At 38.2% G+C, this 27,178-nt stretch overlaps 1 protein-coding gene across 1 annotated transcript in view; it reads right to left on the reverse strand.

The window, feature by feature from the left end:
* NEK10 (NIMA related kinase 10) overlaps window positions 1-27,178 on the reverse strand; it is a 167,902-nt gene that overhangs the window by 113,696 nt on the left and 27,028 nt on the right. The window contains exons 8-22 of the mRNA XM_034760809.1: window positions 25,803-25,881; window positions 25,111-25,178; window positions 23,708-23,787; window positions 20,423-20,509; window positions 15,292-15,516; window positions 14,259-14,398; window positions 13,081-13,142; window positions 9,458-9,535; window positions 6,266-6,330; window positions 5,006-5,108; window positions 4,766-4,894; window positions 4,131-4,268; window positions 3,106-3,151; window positions 2,298-2,419; window positions 2,002-2,104 (exon numbers count right to left, since the gene is read on the reverse strand). Coding sequence (XP_034616700.1) covers window positions 2,002-2,104; window positions 2,298-2,419; window positions 3,106-3,151; window positions 4,131-4,268; window positions 4,766-4,894; window positions 5,006-5,108; window positions 6,266-6,330; window positions 9,458-9,535; window positions 13,081-13,142; window positions 14,259-14,398; window positions 15,292-15,516; window positions 20,423-20,509; window positions 23,708-23,787; window positions 25,111-25,178; window positions 25,803-25,881 — 1,525 coding nt within the window. The remainder of the gene's footprint in view (window positions 1-2,001; window positions 2,105-2,297; window positions 2,420-3,105; window positions 3,152-4,130; window positions 4,269-4,765; window positions 4,895-5,005; window positions 5,109-6,265; window positions 6,331-9,457; window positions 9,536-13,080; window positions 13,143-14,258; window positions 14,399-15,291; window positions 15,517-20,422; window positions 20,510-23,707; window positions 23,788-25,110; window positions 25,179-25,802; window positions 25,882-27,178) is intronic.

Here is a 27,178-nt window from a genome sequence, read left to right on the forward strand (position 1 = left end):
TGCTAGGAGGAAAGGAATGGAACTCTATTACCATTAAGATTATGAGACAACAATTTCAGTGATATTCAAAAATAATAGAGAAAAGGCCATCATGTCCCCTCCCCCCACTGCATATATGTAGTGCAACATATTATTTTATACACTAGGTAAAATAACATGGGGTTCAAATATGCAATAACCAATCACAATAGAGAGGGTTAAGGACAGAGTTTCAGACAATTTTCCTGTCAGAATTCTAATGTTCCTCAGGTACAATTTTGGGCATATGTTTTAAAGTTGCACTGCATTTTTCTATATAAACATGTAGGTAGGCAGAAAGACAACGCAGTAAACTCAAGGCAAGACTGCCTCTCAGTGGTAGTATGCTTTTATACAGTATAACTACATATTTTTTAAATATTCTGAATGTATATTTTCATAATTCAGAGGTAAAGCACCATTAAATCATCTTCATTTAAAATGACACAATTATTAGGAATCAATACTTTTTAGTACATTAGATTTAATACCACTCAAGGAACCCTCCTCTGCATATTATTTGACATAACTGACTCCTGCTAGAAAATTACAGTATTCGAATATTACTACGTTTTTATCTATTACAGTAGAATGGTCAGTCGGGGTGTGTGTGTGTGTGTTTTAAACAAGGGAGGTTGACTTTTGTAGCCAGGCTTACTGTTGCTATTCTCTGTTACTCAGAATGTATATTTGGTTTTGCATCTTAAGCAATAAAAATAATGTAGCAGTCCATTTGCTATTATGAACCTGTATTTTAAAAAAAATAAAGAGAGGACTCTGAAGTGCCTGGTAGGCCAGCTGAATGTTCCACACTGCATTTCCATTCAGTCACAGAGGACACTGCATTAAAACCCTGCAGTTCTTTGGAATATTTTTCATGCTCAGAGGCTGCTTTCAAATCCAATCATAAAACCCTACCTGTGACTGGTTTCCTTCTGACCACTTTGGGGAGACTGGAGAGATGCATGCCAGCCATATACCGCACTACAGGACTAGACACATGAGCATTATTCAAGCATGATCAGCATCCCTAACACTGTAATTGAGTACTGATAGGGGACAAGTGAGCTCCTGGTGCAAGAAGAGCCTAAAACATTTGTTTAAGATGATCATGGAGTGGTTAGTATCTCCCAGTCATAAGAGAGATAGGTGTTTCTGGACTAAGCTGCAGTGGTGTGCTGACCGGAGAATGTATTTGGCCCTCTCCTCATCTGACCCATCTTTTCTGGCAACCAGTCTCTTATTTGTACCTCTTGCACTTTGTCACTGTTTCCTGTTTCACGGTGTGCACTGTGAAGCTGGTACTTTTACACAGGCTGGAGCAGCACTTCAAAGGAGGCACTGTAGCATGTAGTGCAAAGGATTTTAGGCTTTGTCATGCTGGAAGACTGTCTGCCACACAGACCTGCAATGGGAGGCCCTCCCCTTGTGTGTACCCACAACAAGTGGAGAGAGAGAGACTATAGTCTGAAGCAGGCTTGTTGTTCACTTACAACCAAATGAAACCCACAGAAGAGATGGCCACTTCAACTTTGTACCTTCACTGGCATAGGGTGACCAGCTAACAACTGTGAAAAAATGGGACGGGGTGGGGGGCAAAAGGTGCCTATATAAGAAAAAGTTCCAAAAAATGGGACTGTCCCTTTAAAAACGGGACATCTGGTCCTCATTAGATGTGGTACCTAAAATATCTGTCTATCTTGCTTTTCCAATTGACTTTAACAGTTGCAGTCTCTCTTACATCATCATAGATCTAATTGTACTTTTTTTAAAAGGTGACATTGTATGCTCTGCAATATTAGGTGCACACAGTATACTTATGATTGGTAAAACCTGATAGTTGTGTTCAGGGAGTTTACATTAGCAATTGTTTTACACAACTGTGTGATTCTAAATTAATTCACTAGAATCCCCCACTCTTGAAGTTTGGTGAACAAGGTGAACTGGGCTGAAACCCACTGTGGCCACAGAAATTCCACTTACTAACTGTTACTTTGTCTTTATCCCCCAGCATGATATTGTTTGGAGTGATGTCTCTATGGACAATCCTCTTCTCCTTGTGCAAGTAACGGAGAGCTAGACACAGCTTCAAAACAAAAAGACATATAAAGAATTTTAACTGCAATCCAAATAAAAATCACATAAAATTATGTTAACATTTTATGACATGAGTGCTTCGGCACTACAAGTATTATTTTATAAATTTATTAGTCCAACATATACAAACGGCTCTACAAATTTTATAAAGAAAGGTCACAAATTAAAATGCATGTCCTTACTTGTATAAATATATTCCATATTCTATCTTCTGTAAACTGTTGTTGCCTTTCCTTCAAAGAATTAAAGTGTTCTCCCAGCGGTGCCCCTTCTATGAGCTCCATTACTATGTAGAGCCTGTCATCTATGCACAACAAAAGGAAATGGCAATCCCAAAAGAATATTACATTCATATATCCAGCATATCCACAGAAAACATGATCTTGGTCAAAATGTACATATATGATTGTTATTTTATTACTCTGCTTAAATTATTTGTATGTGCAAATATATTTTAATGACTACTCTTGTTCTTGTCATTCAAATTCGTTCTTCAGAGTCACATCTGCTGCAACACCTACAAGAAATTAGATGGCTAATAACAACAGCCAGGGAGGACAGCTGCCTATAGATCATGCATACAAAAAGGGACTGGGGGGAGAAATGGAATGAATAATTCATGTATCAGTCACCACCCTGTATTATGATCTCTTTCCCATCCTCAGCATCTCAATTTTGTTTTTCAGACTGTAAATTCTTTAGAGCAGGGTGTGTCTTATATGTTTGGACAGAGCCTAGCACATTACGGGTGCTACTGCAACGTAAATCAATGTAAATAATAGCTATCGTTATTTACAGGCTGCTGTAGCCAATTTTTAAACCAACACTTAGGTCTAAATCTGTCTGAGCTGTAGTGCTATTCTTAAGAGAAAATTAACTCCTACTGTTCAAGTTGGATAGGATCTTTCCTGGAACTACTAAGTACTTTTATTATGCTATTATTTCTTCATGACAAACAACATGGTTTTTAGTCACTAAGTTTTTACTCACTTTCCAGGAAGGTTCTGTAATATCGTACAACATTGGGATGATAAAGCTACAATAAGAACAAAAATTAGACAGTTGGAATTAATGTTAGATTGAGGGCACAATTTTGATAACATCAATCTATAAATTGAACGGAATAGCAATAGTTTTAAGACAAATATTATAAAAGTTTCCGAAATTTGTATTCCAAAAAATTTCTGGATTTCAGAGAGTTGTAACTAATTCTATCTGATAAATGTGCCTTTGCCTTATGGGGGCATATCAGACAGGATTTCCTCTCCCCATTTGCCCAGATGGCATAAGGACTCCCTAATCACAGTCACTCTAGGAGTTGACATTGTTCCCCTTTCTCCCAGTTTCAGACTTGGAGGGAAGGTATATTACAAAAAGGGGTGTTGAAGATTACTCTCCTTTCCCAGCAAAACCAGGAAGTTCGGAGAACAAACAATATGATTCTGACTTAGCCCCTAACAGTGGAAGGAATGGAGCAAAGAAATACTGGGGCAAAGTCATTAAGCCTGCAAAGTCCCCTTTGCTTCAACAGACAACCCTAAATCTGATTTGCATTCAATATTGTTTTTAATTTAAAAATCACATTTAGGTTGAAGAGGAGAACTTGTAAGTCACAACAGTGACTTTTTCTGAATAAAATCTGACAATTTCAAAGCCAAGAAAACTTAACATGGAATAGAAACACTGGCCAACTTTTCATTGGGCTGTTGCTAACAGATTATGCTTTATTAAAGGAATTCTTTTAAATTGTTGAATACATCAGTTAACAAGCTCAGAATTTCCAAATAACAATAAGGGTTTGTTTACACTGCAGCTAATACTGAATTGTTTGTAATGTTTGGAGTCATGTAGATGGGCCACTGGCATTTTTTACATGGTGTTGATCAGACCAAAAACACCAGCAGCAGCTGGCAGCCTATATACACTAGGGCTCCCAAAAACACACTTGAGCTGCTGTTAGTGATGGTGAGAAATTTTTAGAAAATGTCCCCTAGTGAAGGGTTTATGACACTTACCTGTTCTTTGATGATTGTTAATTCAGAGACAATGTTCTTTACACTGCTGTCTCTGTCTTTTTTGTCCTTTCCAAATGCTGGATTATGTAAATTGACTTCTTTCATTGCTAGTAGATTTTGGCCACTATGTTTTCTAACCTACAGGGGGGGAAATGTGTAAAAAATTAACAAAAAAGGATGGTGTCAAAAAGGACATTAATCATATATATGTGGTGAGTTAACTGAGTCTAAATCTCTCTCTCAAATTCTAAAGTCATTATTCTTTCTGTAGTTAGTGTGATATGAGCTTAAAAAGTGTTGGAGACCAATGATGCAGTTAACAGTGTCCTGCAGGGTTTGCTTAGATGTTTTAAATAACTTCATAGATGCTCTGTGTGGGGCTTTGCAGAAACAGTGGTGTGAATCCCTGCAGATTACACAGATTTGTCACACTTTCTAGCAGACAGAACTGCTGTCTGTGAAAAGTAGTACAAAGAAAAAGAGTAATAATAAAGATCACTGTTGTTCTGAGAAACATATTGGCCATTTTTCTACAAATGGTGTCAAACAGATTCACAATAAACCTAAAAAGTGGTGGAAAATACCACAGAAATGTCAACAGAAAATTGTTAGTTAATATTAAAAAGCAAGTTTACCTTATAAACACTTCCAAAAGCTCCACTGCCAAGATGATCTAAAATCGCATAATTGCTTATGTATTTTGATGGTGCTTTATTTTGATTAATGCTTTCAATATTTTCAGCAATTTGCTTCAGTTCATCCTCCTAATTATAAAAAAAATTTAAAAATGTAATTTTGATGATTTATATGTGCAGCAAACTGAAAAGAATAGTTATTTATTAACCTTATGAAAAAATTAGAAATGTTGTGCTTACCAGTAATGAATTTAGCTTTGATACCAGCTCTTCATAAGCACTGATATTACGAACATAATGTCCAATATCAATGAAGATCTCAAACAAATCAGTCGGGAAGAGTCTAAAAATGTTTAACATTTTTATAAATTTAGAGAGTGTTCATAACAGATTACACACCGTGAAGACTTTTTTAACTAATGTATTGCTACTCCTTATTTTATAACCTTCTAAATAATTATTATTTTTGACCAGCCATTCAAATGTTCCTAATCTCAAATAGCCACCATCTGGGACTACAAGGAACTTCCAAAGGTCCCAGCTGGGATTAGGACATGATTTTGCTGGATACTGCATAAACATAGATCCTACTCCAGACAAAGGTGGAGATTCACTGAAGTCAATGGAGCTCCATGTGGATGCAATGGTGTATCTATGCAATTCTGTACAGGTTCTCATATTGCCCCATCGCTGTATTATCTCAGCAACTTCCAGTAGAGCATTAAATGATATGACTAATACCTGTTTATGTGCAGGATTGGGGCTATAATCCTTATCCCAGATTTACAATCAAAAAGACACAAAACAGACAAAGGGTAGGAAATGGATTTTCAACACACAAGCCAATAAAATAGTGAAGAATTGGCAAAGCCTTGTTAGTTACACGTTTGGTTAGTGTTTTTTTGTTTCTTTTTTTCAACAGGAGCTATAGGGAGGGTGAGGAATGGCAGGAATGGAAATCAGGAAGTAAAGGAATTGCAAAGCAAAGGATGAGGAAATGGCTCAGTTATATTTCCCAGCACCCAGCCCACGTAAACAGGCTTGATGTAGGATCGGTTCTCAAAAGGGATGGGTAAAGAAAGAATCCACTCCTCCCCAACTGGTACTGTAGTTCTGAGGTTCCGTGTTGCTTCTCATGCAACTACGCTAATCTTCTGGGAAAAGGCTGATGGACCTACACAGTGGCAGATCCAACAGTCCTAATTTCACTCCACCTCCAGCTTGCTCCAAAGCTTGCTATATGGAAACACAAGAGCAGCCTCTATAGGGCTGGGTTCTGTAGAGTTCCTACGATGCAGGCCCCCTCCACTAACTCTCTAAATCCTGCCTTATACAGCAGTACTGCAATGGTTCAATTGCAGGCACAGCCAGCCATTTGCGGCTGTGGAGAAGAGTGGAGGATATGCACTCTCAGATTTTGTTTGTTTGTTTTTTTCTTGTTCTCTGGAAATCAGTTACTACATTTGAAAACTGAGCATGACATTAATTGAGAAACCATACCTTTTAAAGAGATGTCTATTTCTTTCCATACTGAAGAGAAACCTCAAGGCTCTGAAAGCATAACACTGGGGTGGGAGAAATGCTTAAATTAATAACAAATTATGTACAAATTAAAACGCTGCTCATAAAACAGCAAGGGCCCTAAACATATTTTTTTAACCTTAATTTTTAAGTAACTAAGTAGGCCAGGCTATCAGCATAGTAATCATCCTCAATAAACCAAAAATAAACAGCTCTATACTTTAGTCACAAGCCATCTGGTCAATGTATGCTGTATTTCCAATGTGGGCAGGCCCTCTTGAAAAAAAACTATGGATCAGCATGGCTACATTAGATACCGAATAATTTTATTTCTGCACTGCTGAATTTTTGAGCCACATTCTGCTTGATGACTCCGGTGCAGCCCAATGGGGTTACACTTACGTAACACGGAGCAGAATTTGGCCCTTTTTTCTGGAAACTGAAGTGTAGAGCCCTAAAAATGTCAACAGGAGACAAAAACAAAAACAAAAACAAACAAACAAAAAGCCCTAAGTCTACAAGAATCTGAAGATCAGCCACAAGAATACACTTGATCTAGTTTACAAAAAATGATCCACATAGTTCAGTTTCTATATAATCACTATTAAAGAAAATAAACATAAAAAAAATCATGACAGGCATGGGTGAAATTAGAGTCTCTTAGTTAATATAGAGATTTTTAAGTAACTCTACTTGAGTTCTCCCCATCTAAGCCAATGCAAAAACTAGCTAACTAAACAAAGATGACTGCAATGTGTAAGTCAAAGGAAAATGAGTTACCAAGACTCTGAAATAGTGGAAACAATAATATAGATCTAAATAATATTCAAACTGTTAGATTACATTTGTGACTAAAAACCCTATTATGGGTCCAATCCAGTCATCCTTACTCAGACGGTAGGAGTTTTGCCTGAGTAATGACTGCAAAACAATGAAGGAGATAGAAGCTAACCACTATTTTTGAGGGAAGCAGGGCATGAAGCACCAATACTGCAAGCAAACACTCTTATTTAAAGAGCACTGTTTTTTCTTAATCCAAAATAATTGCCCTTTGAACACAGGAGAAACATCCATCTTGTAGTTCCAATATTCTTCTGAGACTCACACAGTCAGAGGGGTCTGTCAGTGTGGAGTAACTTGCAGGATTGGAGCCATAGTTATTACTTTGAAGGTTCTCCTTTTTAGTGACTGTGCATAGACCCTAATGTAGGAAGGAAGCAGGGTTATATGACTGAAGCACAGGACTGAAAATCAAGAGATCTGTCCTCCATTCACAGCTCTACCACAGACCTTCCTGTGTGACAGTCAGTTACCTCCCTATTCATTTATTTCCTACCTGTAAAATGAGAATACTACTACTTTCCTTCCTCACAGCAGTATTCTGAGCTTAACACTTTAATGTCTGTAAAAAGCTTCAGATTTAAGGCAGCATATTCTTTACATACTGAATGAATGGGGAAAGAATGATTGTGAGATCATAACTACTCCCCAAGTAATGAATTGTGATTCCTAAAGAAGTAGAAAGAATGAAGAGACTGATTAGCAAGACAAAGGTCTTGGGTCAAATTGTAAGAAAAAGCCCATGAAATTAATAAAATTCACAAATATCCTGGAAATCAATAATTATGGGAAAAGAACTATAGAAAAGCAGCATGAGATGTTAAACATGGTTTGGATTAAAGATAGATTTCTTATCATTTGCCTGGATGTGGTGGGATTTCTGTTTAGTATATCAGCACTGTCATAATAAAACCCTTGTTACTAAATTAACTGATGTCACTTTATATTTAAACCATACTACATTCACTCATGATCTATTGTAAAATATAATCTCTTGTAACTTTATGCTGAAGTACTAAATTGGAATTAACAACACACTTGGTAAATTAATCTAATTAAAAATATGTATATATTTGAAGCTGTTGTTAAACAGATGCCTAACTGCATTAAATTAGTTTCATGAAAAGATTATATAAATTTACTCCCTCTTTAATTTCCTTCAAAGGATAATGTTACAAAAAGTTTTAAATTAATTTAGGTATTATTAAAAAAAACTTTAGTGCAGATGATAGGCACTAGTTAACGTTTGAGATTGCAGTCTCATCTGTTATTCCATAAAGAGTATATGCAGCATACATCAGCAGTGTAAGATCCCCAAACCACTTCTCCAGTGTGTCTCAAGCCTGATCTGGAAGGACTACTGTGGGAAAAGGCAATAAGAACGGCCATCTTTCCCTCTCTACTAAGATTTTAGTGACATGGACAACTACTCACTAGAAATCAGAAAGACACCAAACTCAGTTCTCAGAGGCCACAGAATAGCAGTCAGATAGTTAAAAACTATTGATCACTACCAACCTGGGTTGACTCTAACCAATGAATTTACATAAAATTACATAACGAACACAGAAGCCATCTGATCTTTAGCAAACAAAGATTGATCATCCTGCATTTTAATTTACATTACTTTATGTTGTGTTTTGCTATACTTTATTTAATAATCACAGCAAGGTGCTCCCACTCAAAAGAACTGAAGTCAGTAGCATTGTGTCGAGTGTTTATCGGCTTTCAGTGAAAGACATAGGCTTGACAAAGGGAGAATGTACATTGGGCTGTCTGGAAAGTGGGATTTCATCACATCTAAGGCTATGTCTACACTACGCAGCTTTTAGTGACATGGCTGTGCCGCTACAGCCGTGCCACTAAAAGGCACGCAGTGTAGCCGCTGTTTGTCGGCTCTCCTGCCAACAAAAAACTTCCACCCCCAAGGAGCGGCAGTAGTGTTATCGGCAGGAGAGCGCTCCTGCTGACAAAACACTGTTCACACTGGCATTTATCATCGATAAAACTTTTGTCTTTCGGGGATGGAGGTTTTAACACCTCTGAACGACAAAAGTTTTGTCTTTCACTTGTCAGGGTAGACATAGCCTAAATATCCACTTTCTTCAATGTTACATAGGATACAAGAAGCATAAAGTGTTTTATAGCAGAATAAAAACACATAAGGTCATGATTTAACTTTTACTTTCCTGTGGTATAGCCATCTGCCAATTGTTTCATGTATTTTTTAATAAAGTGGTTAATAAAGTTGCTACTGTATATTAAAATACCAAAAATCATAAGATAAATTTCCAAAGTCTGTGTAAAGCTTTCAACGTGAAAGAGAATTACCTGTAATAAATTAGCTTTTACTGCATTCCTTTGTTTGTTTGGTAAAATCAGTTTTGCTATTGTATATACCCCATTTTCCTGGAAAAGAAACATAAAGGAAAGTCATCAATGTTAGTGCTGCTTTAGGACAGAAAGTGCAAACAAAATTAAATGTTACTTCATGTAAACAATTCAGAAGTTAATGTAAATTTGAAAAGTTCTTAGCCATCTATTATACACTAAGTTTTAAGGTAGGATCAGTGAAAAGCTCATAAGAGCAAAACCATCATTACATTCACTGTAAACTGATCCTGCACTTGAACCCTTGCAGATGGACCCTGAAGCCATGTTGAGCTGCAATGAAGTCAAAGGGATTGCACCACTAGAGCTCCCATCATCCACTGTGCATTTTGGAATGTCATGATCAGAGATTTATACACCAAAAAAGCCCTGAACTGGAATAAAACCCTATGTGATAGTTTTGGAAATATATCTATGTCCCCGGTCTGATTCTGTGAAAATCATGTCGTAGATCAGACAAAAACAACAACAAAAAGAGATGTACTGTTTTTAACATTTAATCTGACTTAAATATAAAAACAAAAAAATGGATTCCATTTAAGATAACATGTGTGACTCAGATAAAAATGGTTCCCTAAACCTATATGGTTTCTATAATTCTAGTGTTTACAGTGGCAGATTAATTTACGGGCCCAGAGAGCCTGTACTCAGGGTCCCTGGCCAATTTTGGGGCCCACTGCAGGAGCGCTGGAACCTGGGTAGAAGTGGGTGGGCCACCAATGCCAGAACTGTGACCCCACATCCTGCTCCTATTCTTCCCCTGAGGCCCTGACCCTCACTCCTCCTCTTCCCTGGGGTCCCACCAGAAGCCAGAGCTGGGCCATAGTAAGAGCCACCACGTGAGCCCCAGTTGCTGTGAGGAGCCCCAAACCCTCCAGCTGCCCGGGGTACACCGCCCAGGGCAGGTGGAGAGTCCGGGGCTCATCACAGAGGCCTGGGTTCCGTGGGCAGCGGTGGCTCTTACCACGGCCTGGCTCTGGCTTCTAGCCTGGCCAAGGACCGGACTTGGAGGGGAGAGGAAGAGCAGGGTGTGGGGCCAATAGCAAGGGGTTGTGGTAAGCCTAAAACCATTTTGTGCCCAGGGCCCCGATAAATCTTCATCTGCCTCTGAGTGCTTAAGCTATACAAGGAGTTAATTTTTTTCAGACTCTTTTCTATTCCTCCTCTTGCCCAGTAGGCACTGAAAGTATTCCAACACCCTGTGCCTGCTCTACCTAAGCACTCTCCTTCCCTTTACTCCAGTGGTTCTCAAATTGTGGGTCAGGACCCCAAAGTGGGTTGCAACCCCATTTTAACGGGCTTGCAAGGGTTGGCGTTAGACTGGCTGGGGCCTGGGCCCGAAGCCAAAGCCCAAGCCCCACCACCCGGGGCCAAAGCTGAAGCCTGAGGCCCACCGCCCAGGGCTCAGGCTTTGGCTTCAGCGTGGGGCGACAGGGCTCAGGTTACAAGCCCCATGCTTTGGGATGAAGCCCTTAGGCATTGGCCCCCCCCATCTGGGGCGGTGAGGCTTGGGCAGGCTCATGCTTTGGTCCCCCATCCTGGGGTTGTGTAATAATTTTTGTTGTCAGAAGGGGGTTTCAATTCAATGAAGTTTGAGAACCCCTGATCTACTCCCTTTAGGTACGTCTCTGGGTTTAAAGTGAATGTATTGATGATTTCACACATGTATCATTCATGGTCTTGACTTAAAATTTAGTATATAATAGATGTCTATGATTTTTTTATTTGGCGTTAATTACTGAGATCTAGCATCTTGGGGTGTGCATGGGATCCATACAAGAGTCCACTAATTAAAACCATTTTTAGAACCATAAATTCTAGTCAATTAAAATGATGTCACTTGTTAAAATCCACAAGTCCAGAGATGAAATGCCAGAGTGTTCATGAGCCTTAGAATTTATGTTTGTCAGTCAATTCTAAGACAATTTTTTTCTATCCTGAATATGTCAAAAAGAAGGAAACAGATTTATGAGTTGACAGTTGTTAACCAAAAGAAACTCTCATCTGAACAATCCTACTTATACACTAAAATATAGCAATATTGGCCATTTTGCCCAGCCAGTTTTTAATGAGTTCTGCCTAAAGATTAATTATATGATAGTTACTAATAAGAGTTAATAAGCCAAATGTCTACAAATAGGCATTTTGCATCCTTGTTCAATACTGGTAACCACACTAGCAGCAGAGTAGGGTCTTTTCATAAGGTATTATCCTGCTCCTGAGAGTTTTGCACTTGACTTCAGCAGAAGCAGACCCATAGTATTTAAGTGGGTGGCATGCCCATCAGTGTACCCAGTCCAGCACTTTGAGATCTATGGATGAAAGGCACTATATAACATCTAGGCATTATTATCTCCCAAGGAGGTGTAGCCTTCCAGTTATGGACACGTCCAAGCTAGTATGTATCCTGCAGTCAGCAACACACACTTGCTGGGGCCATATATTTAGGGTGACCATACGTTCCGTTTTGGCCAGGAAAGTCCCTTTTTTAAGCCCTGTTCAGGCTGTCCTGACTTTTTTTTCCCCAAAAGGAGGGATTTGTCCCGTTTGCCTTTGCTGACTTGATCAGTTGGCAAGAGCAAACAGGACAAATGCCCATTTTTGTCAAAAAAGGGGTTGCAGTATGGAGGGGGCCAGTGGAGATGCCAGCCCCCCACAGGGGGACTCGGCAACAACCTCCTGAGGGGGCCCCCACAGGTTTCCAGTGACCAGGCAACAGCCTCACGTGGGGAGGGTGTGCCTCAGGTGAGCGGCTGGGGTGTCCCATTTTCTCTTTGGGAAATATGGTCACCCTACATATACTGTACTCCTTTCATAAGGGCAATAAGCTGGACATTGTGGCTGCATGCCTTTGGCTGTCTTCCCCAGCAACTGCAGGCCAGGATGACTTCTAAGCTGGATGTACAGCTGGAAATGCTTTATTCCCACCTCCATATGATTCCCCTGGACAAAATCAAGAATTTGCAAAAGGTGAATGTAACAAAGTGGCTTGCCCTGTGGGCTGGAGAGCCTGGGGCTAAGCCAACCCTGGTAATGGAATGAGCCTCACCTGAGGAGACTCAGGCAATTCCCTATACAGTGTAGAAGGTGGCTGCATTAAAAAGGGGAAGCCCAGGGAGCTGTGCTGTGGACACTTCTGGGCCAAAAAGGAAAAGGCTCCTGCAGGACCAGTACGCTTAGTGAATAAAGCCCAGTGTGACTAGGAGGCTGCTGTAGGGGTGGGAAACCTTGCCTGTGTTTGGGCCTGGACGTCAGAGCTCCAGTGAAGGAGAGCTTGGAGGACTGGCTGGGAGATCAGATCAGGATGGAAGAAGAGCCCTAGGGGTGAAAGACAATGCCAGAGGTTATGGGCCTATTACTGTGAGATTCTGGGGCCTGTGATGTACAAGAGGTCAGACTAGATGATCATGATGGTCCCGTCTGGCTTTAATGTCTATGAGTTTATGAGAGTTATAAACAACCAGTAAAAATGCACAAGGAGACACAAGTAAATAAACAAGAGATATGAAAGTGATACCAGTGATACACTTAAACACTACCTTAACTGAATAAAGTCTTCCTACCTGTACTACTTGGTGAGCATTAGTGTCATTGAGCACCAATTCAGTAATTGCAGCACAACAAGCTAGAATGAAAAATCATATATAAATATTCAGGACCTGATTCACAAAGGTACTTAGGTGCCTAAAGATGCAGATAGGTGCTTAACGGGATTTACTAAAGTACCTAGGCAAGTTAGGTGCCTACCTCCCATTGACTTACACTAGGAATATCAAGGAAGCAGTCATAAAAAGTACACCAGAAATATGTCCCAGACAGACTCTGATGTTAGGTGCATGCTATTTCTTTGAGAGGTCTGTGATACTGAGACCTACTAAGCAATGTCACCTGAGCGCTACTGGGTCCTGAGAGGTGAAACTGAAAGTCTGAACGAGTTCTAATATATTATCCCCAGGATAAGCACATTATGAGTAGGCTTGGCAGAACTTAATTTGTATTTAATAATTTTGACAGATATTATTATTTTAAGCATTTTTAAAATTTTTATCAATTTAAATTGTCACAGTTATGTAAAATTACAGATTTTAAGCATTTTTTCAGTTTTTAGCTATTTACATTTTCATAGCTGCAAGAAATCATGGGGGAAGGGTCACAAATGTGGGGGGGAGTCAGACAATTATTTAATGTCAGTAGACAGTGAGATTTTAAAAGTTAAACCTTTATAACAGTTAAAACACAAATTGTCAACATGACATCAAAATATACAACATATATATTCTTAAATCAAATTCTAAAGTTCTCAAGCAGCATTTTTCTTACTTTGGTTATCTGTAAATTTTGATTATTATTGATGTGTTGTCAGTTTGTGTATGTATGGTGGAATTGTGTTTACCAACATTTACTGATAAAATCTAATTCTTTCAAGGCTATTTATGAGTACACTAAAGTTGGATATGAAGTAAAACTTTAATAATTGAATTTAAATTTTCCTTGAGTTAAAGCAGGAGTTTAAAACAGAAACACCAGTTGAGCTCTTGAATACTACTTCCTTCATTTTGTGATGACAAGTACATTGATATTACACATCTCAAAAACCTCACAGCTGACCTGATTCTCCTCCTCTGCAGAGTGAATGTACAATGATACCATTCTGATCTGATAACATTACGCCCCACTTTGCCCAGGTATAAATGACTATAAAAAACGTAAAGCTGTGGAAGATCAGGCCCAATATACATACCTGCTTGAAGGGAGAAAGTATTTTCTTGTATTTCTTGAGGACTTAAATCTTCTGACAAATGAAGCTGTTGGAGTCTCCCTGCTGCATTTGCACTAGATAAACTCCCAATAGAAGAACGATCAGAAACTAGATTTCTATCTCTGGAAAAACAAATCACAGCGTAAAATAAATATTTAATAAATATCTTTGTTAGTCATTTCTGAAATTTGCCTGGATTCCTATTTCTGTCTCTATTCTCTATATCTACATATATTCCACAATGAAAAATGTAAAAAGCACTTATGCATTTCAAATTAACATCAAAAGCATCAGATATAAACCACACAGTGAATGGGTAAACAGTTTAGCCCCCTTTATAGTTTCAAATAAGACATTGTGGGGAAGAGTTTGAACTGTAACCTAAATTTAATAAAGTAAGTACTGATTTAGGGTGCTCAACCTCAAATATTTTAATGGGGCTTAATTTTTAGAGGATTTTCTGAAAATTAGGCCCATTGAAAATAGCTTAAGTTGGGCATCCAAAAACTCAGGTATCCAAAATCATTAGTCACTGTTGAAAATTTAGGCCCATGGTCTTATCACTAGATTGAAAATTTAACATACTATAAAAAAATTCATAAATCCAAATAATGAAATAGATGTCCCTTTCTACCTGCCTAATCAACATGGAAATTGTATGCACACTAACTATATATTTTATCTCTATTTAACTGATTTAACACAGCAAAGCCATGTTATACTTTTGAAAAGCATAGTATATTTGAAAAAAATACACTTCATAGTCATTAATGTTTGAATTATCCACCTGATTTCTTTTAATTTCTGCAGTATGCAAGGTCTACAAATACCATCAGAAGCAGAGGATGAAAGCATTTTTTTTATACAATGCCCTGGCTGGGATAATTCAGTCGGTGTTGGTCCTGCTTTGAGCAGGGGGTTGGACTAGATGACCTCCTGAGGTCAAATGGTTGTGTGATGACCTTAAAATATGAGTCATTGACAATTATACTGATCTTGAAGACTGAAGACCTACCCCTGTAATATATGAAGGAGTTGCTTGATACCGCCCCAAATACGGATTTCCACACTAGTCTCACAATCTTCACAAATCTGTACCAGAATCCAAACTACACTCCACAAAAGCTTGAGATGATCTGAATGGAGCAAACTGAGCAGGATAGGAACTCCTTCATACAGTTTCACTTGCTCTTTGACTTGTGACTCAGCACAGAGGAGACGTAGCAGCTCTGCAGTCAGCCTAAAAAGAGATCACCAACAAATTATAACCACACCATATAGGTCACCTGTGGTAAATCACCCAGACAGTTAATTATTATTGAAATTCCTATTACATTCTTGTTACTTAGTGCTACTGTATATACAAAGATGCCCAATAATCTATAATACATTTTCTGTTAAGTTACATTCAATAAAGTGTCATATTTTATTCACGCGTTAAAAAGGCCCTAAACTTTATTAAATGAAGCCTGTCACATTTTTGGTGTGCAGTAATTTATAACACTAATAAGTTTGTATCACTTTCCTGCACGTTTATTATCTGTGTCTGTTCAGACATGTCTGTAAGCCTCTCTAAATTCACTTCAGATGGGGCTCTGAAATCAGAGATGGTGCCATAGGGCACTTAGTCAGCATGAAGACAGGTTTCAGAGTAGCAGCCATGTTAGTCTGTATCCGCAAAAAGAACAGGAGTACTTGTGGCACCTTAGAGACTAACAAATTTATTTGAGCATAAGCTTTCATGGGCTACAGCCCACTTCTTCAGATGCATAGAATGGAACATATATTGAGGAGATATATATACACATACAGAGAGCATGAAAAGGTGCGAGTTGTCTTACCAACTCTGAGAGGCCAATTAAGTAAGAGGAAAAAAACTTTTGAAGTGATAATCAAGATAGCCCAGTACAGACAGTTTGATAAGAAGTGTGAGAGTACTTACATGGGGAGATAGATTCAATGTTTGTAATGGCTCAGCCATTCCCAGTCTCTATTTAAGCCTAAGCTGATTGTATCTAATTTGCAAATCAATTCAAGCTCAGCAGTTTCTCGTTGGAGTCTGTTTTTGAAGCTTTTTTGTTGCAAAATTGCCACCCACGGGTCTCTTCATTGAATGACCAGACAGGTGAAAGTGTTCTCCTACTGGTTTTTGAATGTTATGATTCCTGATGTCAGATTTGTGTCCATTAATCCTTTTGCAATTCATACTCCAGACCCTGTGACACTGCAGCTAATACAGTATACACAGCCCTTGAACAGGTAGAGACCCTTGTCTTGCAGGTTCCTGCAGTTGCAGGGCTGGCAGCACCAGCCCTTTGCATTACTGTGTTAATATTCAGTGAAGCTGGATTCTGGTTCCATCGATAATGCTTTCCAGGTGAACTCGTCAGCCATTGCTGTCATTTTTCTGAATTCCTTCTTTCTTTTTAATGGATTACAAGTAGTGGTGGATGAACTTCAGAAGGTTCATAGGTTATGGTAGAATAACCTATGGTAGAATATGGATCTTTCTCCACACTTGTGTTCACAGAATTGGCTGGAAATGTCACAAGAAAAAGTTCTCACAAGATTTCTATTACTTCCTTCCTCCACAATATGGCTAGAGAGACCACAAGAAAAGGATATTTCACTGTGTTTTGGCTCTTCTACTTCCATCTGGAATCACAAAGCGCTGAAGTTTACAAAAATTAAAACTCAGATTTTGAACCTTCAAATTTAGCTAATTTTTCAACTTCAATTACTTCTTCCTTGAATTTGAAACATAAGACTACTGTAGTCACAGAGCAATATTCAGCAGAGAATCTTTTCTGTCATGGTCACTCCTCTTTTTTTTTTTTTTTTCTCTCATAATGAAGTAGTATTTTTTTTAAGTTAACCAGAACTTTTTTCAAATATGCCAGAAGATTCAGTTTGTTCCTGTTATGTGGTTTCCCTGTCCCTAATTATAAGTTAAATATGCAATAAAACCTCTGTTTTAAAATGTCTGATATCACTGGTCTACAATTTTTGAGAAGTCGTCTGCTTCAGAGATAAAATGTGCTATTTATTATGTATTTTGATGTGCTGAATTCAAATATGACAATTAAAACAACTGATTGGCTACTGATTCTAAGATATTTAAGTTTTTACATTTTATGTCTATGTATATTGTGTAGATAGAGTTTTAATCATAAATTGTAAACCTAGGTCTTTTCATGTGTTTATGGTTGCTTTACATGATAATATTTCACCTGTCCTGTTTATGTAACACTTTTTAAAAATCAGCAAAAGGGTTATATAAATAAAATTTATTATGAAACAAAAGGCAAAAAACAATTATGTACATAGTTTAGTCCTATTCAGTGTCTACTCGGCGCTTCTTGGCTTGTCTCTTGTATTCATTAAATGGAGCATCTCTTGTCACTGTCCAGCAATAGTCTGCAAGCATTGATGGGCTCCATTTGCCCTGATAACGTTTCTCCATTGTTCCAATGTCCTGGTGAAATCGCTCGCCGTGCTCGTCGCTCACTGCTCCGCAGTTTGGTGGAAAAAAATCTAGATGAGAGTGCAAAAAATGTATCTTTAGTGACCAAAGCTTTTGTATGCCTTGAGGAGGTTTTCCACCAACAACCTGTAGTTGTCTGCCTTGTTGTTTCTGAGAAAATTTATTGCCACTAATTGGAAGGCTTTCCATGCCGTCTTTTCCTTGCCACGCAGTGCATGGTCAAATGCATCATCTTGAAGAAGTTCACGAATCTGAGGACCAACAAAGACACCTTCCTTTATCTTAGCTTCACTTAACCTTGGAAATTTTCCACGGAGGTACTTGAAAGCTGCTTGTGTTTTGTCAATGGCCTTGACAAAGTTCTTCATCAGACCCAGCTTGATGTGTAAGGGTGGTAACAAAATCTTCCTTGATTCAACAAGTGGTGGATGCTGAACACTTTTCCTCCCAGGCTCCAATGACTGTCAGAGTGGCCAATCTTTCTTGATGTAGTGGGAATCTCTTGCATGACTATCCCATTTGCAGAGAAAACAGCAGTACTTTGTGTATCCAGTCTGCAGACCAAGCAAGAGAGCAACAACCTTCAAATCGCCACAAAGCTGCCATTGATGTTGGTCATAGTTTATGCACCTCAAAAGTTGTTTTGTGTTGTCATAGGTTTCCTTCATATGGACTGCATGACCAACTGGAATTGATGGCAAAACATTGCCATTATGCAGTAAAACAGCTTTAAGACTCGTCTTTGATGAATCAATGAACAGTCTCCACTCATCTGGATCGTGAATGACGTTGAGGGCTGCCATCACACCATCGATGTTGTTGCAGGCTACAAGATCACCTTCCATGAAGAAGAATGGGACAAGATCCTTTTGACGGTCACGGAACATGGAAACCCTAACATCACCTGCCAGGAGATTCCACTGCTGTAGTCTGGAGCCCAACAGCTCTGCCTTACTCTTGGGTAGTTCCAAATCCCTGACAAGGTCATTCAGTTCACCTTGTGTTCTGAGGTGTGGTTCAGAGGAGGAGGATAGGAGAAAATGTGGTTCCTGTGACATTGATGGTTCAGGACCAGAAGTTTCATCCTCTTCCTCGTCTGACTCAAGTGAGAATGATTCTGGTGCATCAGGAACCGGCAGTCCTTCTCCGTGGGGTACTGGGTGTATAGCTGATGGAATGTTTGGATAATGCACAGTCCACTTTTTCTTCTTTGACACACCTTTCCCAATTGGAGGCACCATGCAGAAGTAACAGTTGCTGGTATGATCTGTTGGCTCTCTTCAAATCACTGGCACTGCAAAAGGCATAGATTTCCTTTTCCTGTTCAACCACTGGTGAAGATTTGTTGCACAAGTGTTGCAGCATATGTGTGGGGCCCACCTCTTGTCCTGATCTCCAATTTTGCAGCCCAGATAAAGGTGATAGGCTTTCTTAACCATAGTGGTTATACTGCGCTTTTGTGATGCAAAAGTCACTTCACCACAAACATAGCAGAAGTTATCTGCACTGTTCACACAAGTACGAGGCATCTCTGCTCAATTTGGCTAAACAGAAATGTGTCCCTTTGCAAAATCAAACACTGACAAATAAGAGAGCACGACACTGTATGATTTCTAGAGCTGATATAGGGCAATTTGTTCAACAGAGTGATGTAAGCTTCGTTATGATTGCATCATCCATGACTTCTAGGAATAACATGATGCAATTCATATCATGTATGACGCAATACCAGCTTCAGATTGCATCATTCATTGTTTTGCCTAAAAAGCAAGCACTGTCCAAACCCAGTCATAGATTTATTCATAGATCCAGTCAAAGATGTATTTTAGTCATTTCTGGTTTAAATTGAGATCCCTTCCCTTTATAACTCACTTATCCTCTGCCATTCCCAAGTCAAGGGTTGTATATACTGACCCAATAGCATATCTTGAAAACTAGAGCCAATCAACAATTTTAAGCATCATTTTCGTTCTCAGTGACTCAGAATTAGTAAAGTTTGACTATATTTATTTCAGAAGCATTTTGGCTGTAGAGCAGTGTATTCTTTGGTGACTGGAATGCAATCATGTTTGAGAGAGTGTTTTTGATTTCTTGATGTTTTGAACTTAATAGCCAGTGATCACTTTACCACCAGTTTCTTTCAAATATGGACTTATCAGCTCCAATCATCAAGTCCAACTGAGCTGTGGTGACTTTAAAGTAGGTGGAAATATCTTTGTACACCTCTGATCCACAAGACTATTGGGATCTGAACCAGTCCCAGATATAAACTAGAGCAGTCTCAAGGCTGCTCAAACTTATGCCGTGTTATAATGGCCCCCAAGTGAAATACCAGAGTCCAACATGCTCTTTGGCCATGCCTCCAGCTCCCACAGGTGGCAGTGGTCTAGTGCCCAGGGAATTCTCAGTTATCCTTTAGGGCAGCTTTACAATCCATTTATGCTGAATTGTAGGCTAGGATGTAACCCATCAATGGGAAGAAAGACAATAACATGTACTAGATAACTACCAAAGAACGTTTTACTGCATCAATATCTGATTTTAAATGCCACAGCTTTGAAACTTTACCACTCTAATTAAATAAATGCAATATGTCTGTCAATCAAAATAAAATTTAAAACAGAAAAGTATTAAACAAAGTTAGTCTATAAATAAGTCCTACCTTTTAGATAGCAAGTCATATTCATGTAATATCACCAGCAAGTTTTCTACAATGGTGAGCTCACTGATCTTCTCCCTACATTCTGGGCTACAAATGGAAATTTTTTGGATATTTATATAAAATAAAATTATATGAAAAACAAGTGTTATTTTTACTTAACTTCTGCCCACTTATACTTCATCATCCATTGCTTTGGCTCACTGTATTGCCTTATGGCTCAAGTAATGATGTCACATATGCAGGTTTAAAAATACAAAAATAAGTTGGTTCCACACTGACACTGCATAAGTTTACTCTTATTTTTTTTTTATAATACAGATTGTTTTAGTGAAACATCAACCTGATAAATGAGGAAAAAAGGTTTAATATTTAATATGCTTAGAAAACTAACTTTGAAAAAATTAACATCAAAAGCTGAGGTTTAATTTTTTATTATGCCAATATAATGTCTCATATTTTTATTATATTCTATTACTATTTTGCTTATCCCGTGTAAGTGTAAATAAAAGTAGTTTATGTGAGGAATATTCAATGGAAGCTGCAATTTACAAGTGAATAACTGAATTTACAGGGCATCATAATCACCAAATTCTTTAACTCTAGAAGATTATAATAATCTAAGCCCTGATTCAAGAAAGCATCCATATTCAGAATAACACATAAATATGTGCTTAAGTCCCACTGACTTCATTACTTAAAGTTAAGGACCTACTTCTCTCCTGACTCAGAGTCCTAATTTGAAATAACTGCTTACCCATTATATAGGATGTTCTTTTCAGATAAAATTAAGAATCTTTAAAAATAATTTAAAAGAGTATTAAAGAGTACTCAAGTGAGGGAAAATCAGTTTTAAATTACTACAAGGAAAAGCAAAACATACAAATGTACTAAAAGAAGCAGAGTTAACTGAAAGTGGCCTAATTATTCTGACAAAGGTAACAGCATTTTTGGAAAGCTGCTGAAGACAATAATGGATTTAAGAAAAGCATAGATTACAAATTCAGTCCTTATCTTCCCTAGTAGTGATTTGGAATAAGCATTCTTCTGAAGTGCGAGTGGATTTTACATGCAGATGATGTCTACACTAGCACTTATGTTGGCAAAACTTTTGTTGCTCAGGGTTGCGAAAAAACACACCCCTGAGGGACATAAGTTTTGCCAGCATAAGCACTCATATGCACAGCGCTATGTCAGTGGGAGAAGCTCTCCCACCAACATAACTAGTGCCACTTGTTGAGCTGGTTTTATGATGTCGACAGGAGAGCTCTCTTCCTGACAGCCTAACATGGCTACACAAATGCTCTTACAGCAGCACAGTTGTATTGGTACAGCTGTGCCACGGTAAGCTTGTAAGTGTAAACATGGCCTAAGTAAACCGGAGAACTTATGTGTTCTTTTGGGGGTGAAAAATTCTGGTTTTTGCAGGTGTGATTTGTGCAATGGTATTTGAAAATGAACAACCTTTCAACATCAGGTTAAAGATATTCAGGCAAGATAAATGTATTTCACTCCTAGTGTAAAATTAAATGGAAGACCAAAATATCTATATATTATTATTCTGATTATCTCGGGAGGGGAGGGGGGTTTAACAGAGAATACAAACCAAAATATGTTTCAAATGCCTTCTGTTTTGACAGAAGAGAAGAGAGATTCTGGAGAAGTCTCAATGAGGACTTCTCACAGCTGATTGTATCAACTTTCTACTCTTTTCATTTTTCTCTCTCTCTGTGTAAAATCTCTAAAGCATAAAGCTGTTCTCCAAGTTTGGAAGTCAATAGAATAATAATGGAGAACATCAACTCCAAGGCCTGCACAGGGACTGCGGGATGGGACTATATGGCCCCAATCTTGCAAAGTGGTCCAACATGGGTATAGGGTCTGTCTTGAAGGATCAGGGACTATGTGTATTTAAACACATAGTAAGGCCCTGATCCCGCAAAGGCTTATACATGTACTTTTCAAACTGTGAGCAGTCCCACTGGCTTCAATGTAAAGTTAAACTGTAATGCTGGTAAACCAAGTGCCAGTTCTGATCAATGCTGTAGGCATTAGCTAAGAACTGACAAACTCATAGCAGCAGAGCAGACCAGTTCACTTATATGTTAGTGTTGCTCAAAATAGGTATTAGTCTTATAAGATTATTTAGTGTTTAGACTCTACGGAATATTTGTAAATTGCTGCATGCATTTATCTTATTTGTAATTTCTGTATTCAGTGCTATAAGGAAATATATAAGTTTTGCTTTAGGACTTTGAAAATGTTTGCTCTAAACATATGAAATCAGATGGGAAGAGTGTTTCTCCCACCCATCCAGAAGAACAATCAAAATGAGATGGGCCATCAAGGAATACAAAGGATTGGTAAATGGCCCTATCAAACCTTGGAAATGCTACATGCAAGGAAGCTAATCCTATGGACTTGTTTCAGAGTAGCAGCCGTCTGTATCCGCAAAAAGAACAGGAGTACTTGTGGCACCTTAGAGACTAAATTTGTTAGTCTCTAAGGTGCCACAAGTCTTCCTATGGACTTGGAGGCTTATAAAGTAAATAAAACAAAGGTATAGAAAAATTTGTCATCTCTTTGCTGTTTGCACTCTCACAGGGCCAGGAATACTCAAGTGAATCCAGAGATTCCTGCGGGTTACCCCTGGGTCTGTCCTGAAAGACAGTTTGAATTGACAGATCACTACAACTCTGTCACTCTTAGAATTTAGATTGTAACTCATTTGTGCGAATATGTTTGCTTACTTTAACCTGTAAATTACTCATTTCTTTTTCCTAGTTAGTAAACCTTTAGATAGTTTATTATGGGATAGGCTACAAGTGTTGTCTTTAGTGTAAAATCTAGACCAATTGATCTGGGGTAAGTGACTGGAAGCAACCTGAATATTTTGTGATTTTTTTGGTGTAAGTGACCATTCATCATTAAGTCCAGCTTGCTTAGGTGGCAAGATAGACTGGAGAGTCTAAAGGCACTGTCTGTGACTCCATGGTAAGACTTGTTACAATGATCTAGGAGTTCATATTTGTCATTGGCTTGGTGAAATCTAATTATAGAATTTACCACCCATTTTGGGTGTATGCCCTGATTTTGACAGTCTACCCTGAGGTAGGCACTCACGGTTGTGAGCCACTCCAGACAGACTAACATAAGCATATGCCTACATCTCTTCAGGACAGAGACTTTAGCTTGTACAGTAACACTTATCCCCCAGTAAATGTCAGCTTCAATATTTTGGCAAGAGCTAAGATTAATTGCAAACAACAGCTATTAAAATGAACTTACCTTTCTGCTAAGCTAGTAAGAGCAAGGAGTGCACCCAACAGCACATTACTGTCTCTGGCTCCTAGCAAATTTACTAAAGTCTGGAAAATTAGAGATTTAAAAAGATAAATCTATATACATGATATGTTTTTCAATTAGGACCCTAAACATGCATATTTGTTCAGTAAAATTTAAATGCCATTAGAATAAATAAATGTACATATCTAGCAAAGACACTAAATCATGATTGAATGCATGACTAGCCTTAGAGATTTCAAATAAATACATCAGAAAAGCATTTTGCTCTTTTCCATACTTGCCAAGTCTTAAGGTCAGGAAAGTGTGTTTCTCCTCCCATAGTCAACATAGTATCTGAAACAACTCAAGCAGGGTAAAGCATCTGCCCTACTTAAAGTACTAAGGGTGGCATCTGCTGCTGCAAGACACTGAAAACCCTGAACTTAGGTCCAACCAAGTAAAAAGCTTTTTAGTTTATATTTAAAATAATTATGTTTGTAATTTTAAGGCCTCACATGTATTCTGTTAATAACTCAGATCTTAAAGTAATTTATATATTTAATATTTTCATAAATGCAGTTGTAGTTTTCTAAAATAAACCAGTTTTCCATTTTTACTTGTTGTAAGCCTGCGCTACTTCATGGTCTGCTTTTTTCTCTCCTGAACCATCTGATGTAAATAAAATTGCCTTCATTTTGCATCAGCAAACTTATACCATGAAACACTAGTTGCACTAGTACTGATCTCAACTGTTTCTAATTTTGGCCCCAAATCTACAAACAAATGGCACTAAGTGAACACCCCTGCCATCATGATGAGCCCCAATGAGGTCAAAAGTGTTCCACACACGTCTGTGGGAGGGTATGTCTATACTGCAATTAAAAACCCGCAAGTTGCCTGTGCCAGCTGACTCAGGCTTGTGGGGCTTGGGCTAAGGGTCTGCTTAATTGCAGTATAGATGTTTGGGCTCTGTGACACGGGAGGGTCCCAGAGTTTGTGCTGCAACCTGAGACATACCCTTAGAGACCCAATTTTAGGATCAAGGCTTTTGTTTATAGCAGATATTTCAAGACTATTTAGTTTAATATATAGTTTAACAAAGTAAATTTGATGTTGCCTTTATAGGAACAAGCTTTACCAAAATGTTTAAAGGGTTAAATTAACTCAATGAAATGATCCACAATTTGTGCATAAGGCCAACAGAAACATCTCAGCAGCTGACGTAAAAAGAGACAATTCAGATGATCTTAGCCCAGACTGACAAGTCAAAGAACTGATGTTAGCTTATGTTACAATCATTTGGAAAATGGAGGGAGTTTGATCCCAGCTTGATCAAATATGGGAAGCATAAATCATTCACACAGGTAGTTGATTGGTTATAATTAGCAGTTCTTTAAACCACTTACTTTATGTGCTCCACTGGCTATAACCCATTCTCTTTGATCTTTAACAGCAGAGAGTTTTTGAAAAATATCTGTGAAATGAAGGAAATCACATAAACTGAGTGTCTCAAATTTAAGATTTTCCATTTTATTAATAGAGTAATAAAATAACAGGTCTAAAACATTGACTTACACTCTGAAATTGGGTATGTTCTTGACATGATATAATTTATAACAGAGAGTCCTGTGGCACCTTTAAGACTAACAGATGTATTGGAGCATAAGCTTTCCTGGGCGAATGTCCACTTCGTTGGATACATCCGACGAAGTGGGCATTCACCCACGAAAGCTTATGCTCCAATACATCTGTTAGTCTTAAAGGTGCCATAGGACTCTCTGTTGCTTTTTACAGATCCAGACTAACACGGCTACCCCTCTGATACTTGATATAATTTATGTTATTCAATATTTTAATGTACAAGAAGTGTCAATTTCTTCAGACGCAATATTACAGATGTACAAGAGTGAAATCTGCTATTGCGCTGTGCTTTCGTCTACTTCGTACTGATCTCGTTTGCATGATTGGAAAAGTGTCTAGCAACACCACAATTGCTAAACCATTTGCAAATATTTTAAGCATCCCTCAGTCTGTCTTATAAACTTTGCTCCTCATCCATATTAAGGTTATAAGTGCATATGTCAGTTACAACACTCACATGTCATGTTGACCAATTTGTCTACATTATGCTGCTCTTCTCCATATCCAAGATATCCATTTGCTACTGTTTCCATATACTGTAAGTGGGACAAAATACAATGTTAACATATATACAGTAGAACCTCTATTTTACAAACTAATTGGGGATTGACGAGTTCATATATGGAAAAGTTTATAAAATTTAACATCTCAAAATTACAGTAGGTAGGGTGCATCTGTCACAGTATGCTGCAATCTATCACTTTTTCTTGTCCTTCAAACTACTGCAAAGTGATTTGCAATGCACTGAAGGCATCTAAACGTGAAAGGATGCCGACTTGTTCTTCTCAATATTACTTTCATTTTGTGATTTTTATTTTTCCATAGAGAAAAATGTTTGTTGTTGTTGTTGTGTGTTTTTTTTGTTTTGTTTTGTTTTTATAACTGGTCAGTTGTAAGATTGGTGTATGTAAAATGGAGGTTTCACTGTATAGATTTGAAAGTGCTATGCACAAGCATTGCCTGTAGGTGGTGGACCAACTTCACAATAGACTATAAATTGCTATGGCTGAAGGACACTAAACCAGTGGTTCTCATCTACGGGTACATGTATCACTGGTCCTGGGGGTAAACACAGATCTTCCAGGGAAAAACACTAGCAAAGTCAGTACAAACTAAAATTTCATACAGACAATTACTTGTTTATACTGTTCTATATACTTATACACTGAAATATAAGTATAGTATTTATATTCCAATTGGTTTATTTTATAATTATATGGTAAAAGTGAGACAGTACGCAATTTTTCAGTAATAGTGTGCTGTGACACTTTTTTATTTTTATGTCTGATTTTGTAAGCAAGTAGTTTTTAAGTGAGGTGAAACCTGGGGGTACACAAGACAAATCAGACTCCTGAAAGGGGTACAGAAGCCTGGAAAGGTTGAGAGCCACCGCACTACAGCATTAGGAAGAGATATTACACTCTCCACAGTTATGGTAGAAACTAGCTTTTTCCATTACAAATCTGATTATAATAGTCATTGCTAATTAACAACATCTACCTGAGTTAATTGCCCTCTTCCTGTTTACTACTTTATGATGAAAGAGAGAGCTCAGTCAATGCTCTGGAGGTTCTGGACTAGTTTTTAAAATATTCTCGTAAATAAACAGACCCATCAATTACTGAGTTAACTGTTCAAATAACCCAGCAATAACCTAACAGGAATTAATTAACCTCTTCTCCAGAATCCCACACCATCGCTACCCAGCCCTACCCATCACCCATCTCCTTAGGTGCAAAGGACAAAAGACGGACTGTATAGCAGGGACATCAGAACAATCCACTTTTTGCCCCCTGCCTCTCCTCTTCTCCCCAAGGCTGGCAAGGCTAGAAG

Source organism: Trachemys scripta, chromosome 2 (genome assembly GCF_013100865.1).
Source record: "Trachemys scripta elegans isolate TJP31775 chromosome 2, CAS_Tse_1.0, whole genome shotgun sequence".
Taxonomy (NCBI): Eukaryota; Metazoa; Chordata; order Testudines; family Emydidae; genus Trachemys; species Trachemys scripta.